General features: G+C 38.3%; 1 protein-coding gene across 1 annotated transcript; it reads right to left on the bottom strand.

Moving 5' to 3' along the window:
• Positions 1-3,088: 3,088 nt before the first annotated feature.
• Positions 3,089-4,452, bottom strand: LOC103423851 (uncharacterized). Its single transcript, XM_017329107.3, has one exon. It carries the CDS (start codon positions 4,245-4,247, stop codon positions 3,336-3,338), a length of 912 nt encoding a protein of 303 aa, XP_017184596.2. The 5' UTR covers positions 4,248-4,452; the 3' UTR covers positions 3,089-3,335.
• Between the last annotated feature and the right edge of the window lie 5,830 nt (positions 4,453-10,282).

The following is a 10,282-nucleotide window of genomic DNA, read 5'->3' as shown; positions in this document are numbered from 1 at the left end:
TCCTGTTTGGACCCAAAATGACATTTTCGGGTGAGGGTGATTATGGGCCCGGCCCGTATACACGTGTTTGGGCCCAAAATATTAGTTTGGGCCGAGTATAGAATTAGTCTCGGCCCAGAAGGCCTTACAATAGGATTCGGTTCTCAGGGATCAGTTAGTTCTGGACCGGTTAGGTCGTGGGCTTCCAAATCCGGGTCGATTATGCCATACCGCAAGACGAGTCGAATCCTGATGCAATGAGGAGTCCCGGCAAGATCAATAACCCGGAAACGAATTTGGCTCGATAAAGGACTAGGTTCACAATTATAGTGAAAATAGGACTGGTCGAGTTGGTGTTTGATCAGGAGAAGAAGACCTAGTCCGAGTAGGGTTGTAACTCGGCTTTAAAGGTATCCAATGCTATAAATAGAGGAGGCTGTGCACCATTCAAGCCCCCTCCAATTTAACACACAACTGCCCTGCGCAAACTCTCTCAACAACTTTGAGATTTTTATTTTCTCTTTTCGCTGACACATCTTCCGTAGGCATCAACAGCACTGTGAAAGCAACCGGTGATATCTTAAGTCGGCATCGATAGCTCTGTCATCGTAGAATCAGCCAGTCTCGCAATATCTTCCGTTGGCATCAACAGCACTGCGGCGAGGACGATTGGTTACCTAAGTCTCGGTCGAGAAGGAGTTCCAGATCCTTATTGATTGAGGTCATCTCATTAGCCTTCTCGGCGAAGTGAGGTGTTACAGTTTATTGAGCTTGGCGCATTGCACGCCGAGTTATTTTATGATTGGATACTCCCAAGTGAGATTTAGAGTTCGGCATTCAGACGGCCGAACCATGTTCACTATTAAGACTTATATTCGCTTTGAGTATTTGTGCCCTTACACTTTGGTGTCGATTCGGCGAAAGTTTACTCTGACGAATAACATCACTATGACCGAATCCGACGACGGCGATTCGTGAACTTCGTAAGAATAGTAACCTTGTCTTCATGTTCGAGAGCCCAAGAGGCCGAGACGTGTTCCTTTCTCGGTCGCAATCATAAGACGCAGAAGTCAGCCGCGCACCCAACGCAACATCAACAAACTTACTCCTCGGCCGAGCTCGGCCGACGAGTTAGCACGCCCCGCATTCACCGAAGGATGTAGTTAGCTTATAGATTACTCGGCCTGCGCGCCACGTAGGCTTGGTAGTTTTTAGGGTCAACAACACGACATCAGGTATCTCATAATATTTTCAAGAAAAACCCAGCCTATTGAGGTTTGGTCGAATCCTATCCTAACACAATCTTATATGAATAGAAGGGTCGGCCGAGTCCTAGTAGAACAAGGAGTCCTTAAAGGTTAGTTATGCTTCGAATAAGAAAATATGCCAAGAATCAAGGGTTGAACCTGGAGGATAATAGGGTGGAATTCAAAATCTTACATGAACTAGGATTGGCCGAAACCTAGTAGGATTCGACCAAGGAATTATAGTTCGAGTGGGACTCTACATCGACCATGCGAAACTGCTACTATAAATAGAAAGGGGAGGGTATCATTCAAAGCCCCTCCAAATCAACACACAAATCTGCACTGTGCAAACTCTCGCTCTACGTGAAACCTCTCAAACACCTTGAGATTTTTTATTTTTCCCTTGTTCACCAACACATCTTCAGTTTGGATAAATAACATTGTGTTGGCAACATGATACTATTCACTTTGCTCATTATTTTGGTAATGTTCACTTTAACGAAAAACCACATTTTTACACTAAAAAGTCAAACCTGGTACTATTCACTTTACTCTTTATTTTGTCATTACCGTTAAAACTCAAAGTTTTCAAACTATTTTCATTAGTTTTCCTTTGATTCAAAGCGTAGGGAGCCCCCTTTGACAACGCCTACAGTACATCCTGGTACTAAAATAATATGTGGGACTGTGGGATTCTGGGAAACGACGTGCGTTTTCATTTTCGTGGGAAGAAAATATAAAAATGGTCACGTAACTAGTTGTGCCCTGCAAGTTACCTTTGTGTTATTCATGGACCAAGTCTAAGAGTAAGACACCTGTTTTATTTATCTTTCTTTTAGCATAAGATAAGCATGCGAAATCTGGACCTATCTATCATTAGAAAATTAAACTTCCTGCTAAAATACGTGGAAATTTCTAAAAACGTAGGATGTTCAGGTTGCATTTCTCTTCTCCATAAGGCGGATTATATAAAAAAATACAAGAGTGCTATACAAGATACATTGAAGCTTCTTCTCTACAAACTCGTAGGAAGTGTGAAGAATAAGACGCTTGATCTAGCCACTCTAACACTTCCAAGTTATATATATGTACGTGTATGTATATATATGGGTGATTGAGTAGTCCCGATTATGTTTCTTTTTATTTTTTTTGGAGGCAAACGGTTTATTGCTCAACCATAACATCTAAAAGATATGGATCTTTTTCTATCTATGTAAATTTGTTGCCCCTCTCGGGATTCTCATGCTCCAGAAAGCTAGATAATGTGATGTTGATTAAAGGGAGAGCACAACATATTATGTGAATTGTAGCATGATGTTGAAACCATTGCTTTAGTGGCATTGCTACCTACTTTTATGAACCATGCTTTGCTGCTGAAACACAATCACAAAAGAACAAGCGTCTAATTATAGTTTTCAATTTTAATTATTCAGATACATGTTCATTTGTGATTTGACTTTTCGGCGACGAAGCATGATTCTACTTTTATGAGGCATGCCTGAAGAACAATTGTACTTTCAAACAATGGCATCGTAGATGACATCCATCTTTCTGTTTATTTTCACAAGCATACACATTTATTTGGTTGGTGAGATTCTTTCCGGCCACGTTCAACATTGAAGTTGTATAATACACAATTTATCTTTTATATTTGTTTAACAATTAACAACCAAAACACGCGGCAAAGAAGAAGATTATCAACTCAACTGTCAAGGCTTCATCACCAGGAATTCAAGTCCTCTTCGGATCTCACAGTTATAAGCTGACGATAGAGTAATCCAAACTGTTCAAGATAGGAAAAGATAGATCTGGACCATTAGTTTGTATAATAGATGAGTGAAATGATTAATGAGGCCATACAATTTAAAATAATTGGTCCGAATTTTTCTTCATTGGCTTCAAACTACGAGATCCAGAAATGATCTCGATTCCATCACCAGAGGAAGCTAGTATGAAGCTTGTAATTTGCCATTTTTCTGTTGATTACAAGCTAAAGAAAAACAAATTGAAAGGTAAACAAAAATAGTAAATCCAGGTAAATAATATTAAAGGATATTTACAAAATAATGACCTGGCATTATTTGATTTCTGTTGTTTCGTACTAATAATTTACAGCAGATAAGACCTAACCGCGCTACAACACCGTATCACGGCCGAGTCACATCCACTCACCGCTGATTCGTCCGTCACAACAACGGCGTCGGCGTCCCACCACGTATCGTCCACGTCAGCCTCCGTTACACTCCCTAACGGCGACGCCACTTTCCTCACGTCACCGACCGTCAAATGGCCGGTTACGCCATCCTTGACGTAGACTTTCTCCACGCCACCAGATGCCACTCCAACTATTCTCCCGATCTGCGGGCCCCACTCCGCGAGTATCGCCGGAATCCGGCATCCGACGCGCGCGTCCCAGACACCCAGAGACACGAGCCCCGACGGGGCTGGGTCCGCGGACAAAAACGTGGCCGGCGACGATGTGTCCCAGAGCTTTACGACGCTATTGCCCGCCGTGAAGTCGGACCACGAGAATCGATGTCCTCCGAAGCTTCGGCGGCGGAGGAGTCGAAAATTACGATTCTGCACTCCGCCGTCGCCGTAATAACCCGAGCCTTTGACGTGGAATTGTTCATCTCTCCCAATCGAATTACTTTCGTCGTCGAACGATATTTCGGGTTCCAAATCTTCATCGGATAAGGAGGACGCCGAAGAAGCAGAGCAGATATCGTAGTCGTCACTGACGTCGGAATACTCGCCGTCGTGGAGCTGCTGATTAAGCGGCTGCGGGTCTAATATCCGGAGGCGGCGGAGACCGATGACAAAAATGTTGATTATAGCGATGAGGGTGCCGAAGGAAGCTAGAATTGCGAGGACTAGAGCTCCCCATGTCCATAAACTGTAAGCTTGAGAGACGTTTTGGATTCCGGGAAACGACAAACTCTGCCATAGAAAAGATGGGTCCGGCAGCGAGGTCAGGCGGGACGGAAGATCAGTAATTATGTTGAGCACCGGAATTTCCATGGCTGAGAGCGGTGGTGAGAGGAAGAGGACGAAGTAGAAGAAGGGGAGGAGGTTTGAGGTAGGAGGGGCTTTGGGATTATATAGACGCGAAGAAATTACTTGGAAATTTGGAATGAGGGAATACCAGAAATTAAAAAAAAGGTTTTAGTTGTGAAGACTGATGCAGAACATAACGACTTGGTATGCAAGTTTCAGGTACATCCGTTCCACGTCAGAAAAGCGTAGCGGTCCATTTGCAATTGTAATACAACGTGGCTGGAAACTGTTGAATTGCGTAAGGAATGGCCTTCTTAATTCACGTGTTATAATATATGTGCATTATTTATGCCCATTAGTACGAATTCTCATTCAATAATTTACAATAAAATCCTAAACTACAATTTTCGGTCGAGTTTAGACAAATTTAAAATAAATCTAATTGTATAAAAAAATTTATATAATACAAATAAATCCACCAATTACAGTCAGAAAGTATATTATGTAGGATCAGATATCAAGAAATATTTATTGAATCTTCGTCTCTATAGTTTGAATTAATTTAATATATATCACTTGTGTATGAATTAAAAATATGATAAAAAGTGAAGCCATGTTAAAAAAGACAAATAGTCACACTAATAAATAAAGACTTGTCGTGTCAAAAACATGGAATTCGGTGTGGCTGACTCATTGGCAGCCAGCCAGGAGGATGTGATACTCAACTTTTACTTGCAGGGCCGGTCCAAAAACCTTTGGTGGTCAGGTACTAGACGGTTCCACACTCGAATATTGACACGTAGTCAAATCTCATTGCTTGTTCCTGCAATTCTAACCTTATTTTTTTGTTGGTATCTATGTATTTTTGGCTGCATTAAACCATCTTTAAAGAAGGTATCAAATTTTAAATATAAAATTTAAATTTGATAATTTATATGGTATTTAGACATATTTGTACGTTTTTCTCTTCATTTGATATGTCAAATTAAATTATTATTTTATCACATTATTATTTTTTTCTTTATTTATGTCTTATACTTTAAATTCATTCAACTAACAATAAAGAAATTAAACATTGCATTGGTAATATGTACTAACGGCTATAATATACAAATTGAATTGAAATATCAAATAATAAATTATATTAAAATATTAATAAAAGACATTTAATAATTAGTGAAAAAAAATTTGTAGTTGCTGTCAAATTTGACACCAAGCTCATTTGCTGCCATTTCATGTCATGCCACATATGATTTGACATTTCGGTTGGAAACAATTAGTAGCTATCTTTTTTTACTGTTATATGCTCTTAGTTAGAAAAATGCCAACTTCGCTCTTAAAAGTATGATTTTTTTTTAATAAATTTTCTGTCAATTCACAGACAACTTCAATTTAGATAAAAATATTATATATTAATTGACACACCCCGTCCCGAATGAGGGCTTGCTGGCTGTCACGTGACGAAATGGATTTGATGGTGTTTGGGTGATTGTAGATTGGCTTACTAAGTCAGCACACTTCATTCCAGTGAGGGAAAAGTATCCTTTGAAAAAATTGGCTAAGTTGTTCATCACGAAGATTGTGAAGTATCATGGAGTTCCAGTGAATATTATATCTGATCGAGATCTAAGATTTACTTCTAAGTTTTGGATAGCTTTTCAGGAAGCTCTGATACCAAACGAATTGTCACATCCCGACCCGGGGCGGACCACTTCCTGAGCCCAATCCACCACCGTAGCACGATATTGTCCGCTTTGGGCTTACCATTCCCTCACGGTTTTGTTTTTGGGAACTCACGAGCAATTTCCCAATGGGTCACCCATCCTGGGAGTGCTCTGGCCTCATTCTCGCTTAACTTCGGAGTTCCTACGGAACCCGAAGTCAGTGAGCTCCCAAAATGCCTCGTGCTAGGTAAGGATGAGAATATACATTTAAGGATCACTCCCCTGGGCGATGTGGGATGCCACAATCCACCCCCCTTAAGGGCCCGACGTCCTCGTCAGCACACCACGACCAAGGTTAGGCTCTGATACCAAATTGTCACATCCCGGCCCGGGGCGGACCACTTCCCGGGCCCAATCCACCACCGTAGCACGATATTGTCCGCTTTGGGCTTACCATTCCACAAATACGCTCTAGTGCTTCTCTCATCAATCATCTGTGCACGTAATCTAAGGTTACCTACCAGTCGGAACCACCTCTAGTGGTCTGTACAACTAGCATGTCGGAACCCTCTATCGGTCTGTACGACATGCACCTACTTGGATCTAAGGTGAGCATGCGGTGCGGTGAATAATATAAGCACTAACACCAGGGATGTAGGTTATGAGCTCTCAACACAATTCACATCATCAATGATTCACATGAATAACATAAAACTCACCTGATACTCACATGTGCGTCCACAACACCAATTCACATATATATATGCATCAATTATCAATTCATATATTTCATAATATGCATGCATGGCATACTTTCTGGTTTTGATAAAGATTGATGATTTGATATATTTGAAGGTATATGCTATTATGTTATTTTCTGGAAAAGTATACAAGTTTTACAGCGAGGGGTTAGAAATGTTTTAAATGAAATGTTTTCGAAAAACTTTGTTTTACTGACCCACTCAACTTTGTTTTGCGCCCCCTCCAGGTTCTAGATAGCAGAACTTTGGTGGCCACGAGGAATCCAACGGTGTTCTGACAGAATTCACAAAAGTATGACTCACCCTCGGGTATTTCATCTTAGTAATTGTATTTTTTAAAGCTTCCGAACTGTGTAAATGGTTACGTCACTCTCACGTGACAGCCAGCATGCTCTCCTTCAGGACGGGGTGTGTCATTAATTGTGTAAAAAAATGAGGTAGCATAGAGTTTATAACGAGTCTTCTTAGCATATATTTGTCAATGATTATTACTGTGAAATGAGCGTTCAAGTGCTAATTAAATTAATCATTTAATACTTTATTAACCCGTAATATTTCATGCCACTTTACAATTTTTTTTTTTAAAGGTTTAAACACTTTATTTATTTTAATAGCAAGTGATTTAACTCTTTTAATTTATACTAAATAAAATTTGAGTTTGGATCACAGTAAATTGAAAAGGAAGATCCGGGCAATTCGATATTGGCAACCACTTAGTTTTTCAATGATTCATTCAAATATTATTTTTACAAAATTTGTCCAAATCATATATCAATTAGCTATTTAATCATTATCGTGAAGAATTCATTATACTTCCAGTAACATTTTAAGTGTCTTACTGTTCTTTTTCACGATTAGATATTCACTCATTATCACTTGAACACTAATAATTAGCGTGATTACTATTAGCATTGGGTTTTCTTATTTTAGAGGTGTGCCGGTGCGTGCCCTCTGTTGCACGATTTAGTGACTCACCGACCATGATGGAGAAATGTCGATGCCATTTGTCCACTTTTATAAGAAATTAATCAGACGCACCTCCTTTCTGGTTTTGGTACAATTTCAATCCCAAGTGTGTTTCGCATGGTGCGCACTTCTCTGCTAATACACAGCGACAGCTACACTGTCAAATCCAAAACAATTATTACTTAATGTAGAGATTAAGGAGAGCTTTTTCAGTATGACAGTCACACGAGGTAGTACATCATGTGTCTTTATATAAATAGTGGGTTATATGTGTTGAAAGCTTAATAACTTAAAAATTAAAATTTTCCATTACTTGCATAAAAACATGTGATGTACCATACGTATTCCCATCACAACTAAAAATTTATCGAGATTAAGGGCTTTGATTTGAGGTCCAATTAATTAATCAGTGCAAAACGGGGTGGTTGAGTCTGGTTTCTTCTTCAATTTCAATGGTTTACCAAGCAAAAAGCAGGTACAAGGTATATGCTCCAAATACACACATCATTATGGTCACGGTCAATATGATACTATAATGATATTAATTAAGCTTTATTATTGCAGCTCACACATCATATGATCACCGTCTTGCTCGTTATGCCCTATCCTTCCCGCGCGAGTGTGCTTGGTTCGAACAACCTCTTGATGTTTTGTTGACTAACAGTAGCATTTAGTTCTATGAGAGTTTTCTTTGTCTATGTAATCTGCTGTTGCTTTTGAATCGCTATCAATACAATATCACATCGTTGCTTTTATTAAAAAATAATAATTTAACATTTAAAAAAAAAAAAAAAAGTAGTTTACCATTCCGAATATGGAAAATTCTCTAGTTTGTGTGTAAATGGGAACCAAATCTCAAAGACCACTAATGGGAACTCGACTAGTAACAACAACGAAAATATAAAAATAAAAAGAGACGAACTAAAAGTCAAGTCAAGCCAAGCCAAGCGGAACAAGTCCAAAGACCCAACATCCAAAAAGTTAAAACTAATTTACGGGGTATGCAAGCAATATTTTTTGGGACCCCTTTATATCTTTTTATATATCTTTTAAATTTCGTTTGTCATATCAAATAAATTAAAAATGATCAAAAGACATAAATTAACATGAAGTGCGTAAAAAATAAAAATGAGTGAGTGGATAATACTGATAAATGAAATGAAATTGCTTGGTGAAGTTTCTAATTTTATTTTCAAAATGTATAAAAAGTCTAAATTCAATCCCTGGTACGTAGAAATAATTAGGAGATTGCAGCTGATGAAATTGAAAGGCATATAAAATATGTAACGTGAAATGCATTGGTCTTAATAAATATTTTGTGCCAAACTTCACGCGTACGGGAAGAGAGTAGTTAATGACCATCCCATCCCCACAAAAATATTGACTTTGAGATTAGATTATACAAAGATTATGATCATATTCTGGTCATTTCTTCTCCCTTCTAGTTGGAATTATCAATCATTTGATTATAATTAATGTCTAAGTTTGATCCCATTATTTTCTATTATTAACAACCCAACGACCAAAAAACAAAATCAAATCAAATCTCAAACTCAACACGCTATATGTATTTGGAGATGCATACAAGATATGCATCGAAAATCTCACATATTTTATGTTCCAATTTGTTTTTTCTTTATTTCTTTCATCACATGATTGAAGAAAGAGTTACAAAAAAAAAAAAAAAGTGTTACATATGAAAGTTCTACTTATATTGCCACTAATTTTTTCTCAAATACAAGGTGGTCATTGATTAATTAGAAACAAATCTTCACTTCTACAAACTTTGAATGTTAAAAGAATTTTTGTACATTCTCTTCGAGATCAAACATAGTAATTGAAGTTTAAAGAAAGCCGTATAAGTAAATATATACCCAACATAAAAGTGGGCTAATCCAACCAATCTTGCTTGCACAATGGAAAGAGCCACCAATTTATCTCTCCATCGAATCATAATGTTTTGATCTACGATTTCAATTCTTCCATGTTCAAGCAATAGTTAGTATATTGTTCCATGGAGCCAACATCCAAAATATGGAAGAAAAAAAAATGTTTCCACGACTTTACCGTCCAGTCAATTTTGTTCCACTTAATCTCTGTTTCATGGCCACATATCTTTCTAGCTAAGGAGTGGGAAACATAGCTAATATTTGCTTTTCAAACTATTTATTTGAATTCAATTTCAGCACATGTTCAATTCAATCTATGAAGTGTAAACCATCATAGGTTCTTGAAGAAGAGGATTATACAGATACAAGAAAGGATGAAGAAAGAAAGACAGAGAGAGAAGTAGAAGAATTAGAGTTTAGAGAGAGAAATCAGTTATTCAATTGTAATATTCTTTTCTTATTAGTTACAATGATTTGTTACAAGCTATTTATAATATCCCTTTGGTAGCTTACACTCTAAGTCACAACATAACCAACTCAACTAACTTCATATTCATTTGACACTTGTCCATTTCATAACCATTGGATCTTAGTACTCCTAACATCCCCCCTCAAGCTCAGGGGCAGAGAATTTGAGCCTGAGATTGGCACAATGAGTCTGAAAGAGAGGAGCAGACAAGCCTTTTGTCAGTATGTCAGCAAACTGCTCGGTTGAAGACACAAAATGAACCTGCAATTGCTGTGTTGCGACCCTCTCACGAACAAAATGCACATCAACC

Source organism: Malus domestica, chromosome 13 (assembly GCF_042453785.1).
Source record: "Malus domestica chromosome 13, GDT2T_hap1".
In the NCBI taxonomy this organism is placed as follows: domain Eukaryota; kingdom Viridiplantae; phylum Streptophyta; class Magnoliopsida; order Rosales; family Rosaceae; genus Malus; species Malus domestica.
Note: the sequence above shows the minus strand (reverse complement) of the source record. Positions and strands in the feature narration are given on the sequence as shown.

Bases quoted from the DNA above. Each gene is read 5' to 3' on its own strand.
- LOC103423851 (XM_017329107.3), bottom strand. From the start codon at position 4,247: ATGGAAATTCCGGTGCTCAACATAATTACTGATCTTCCGTCCCGCCTG.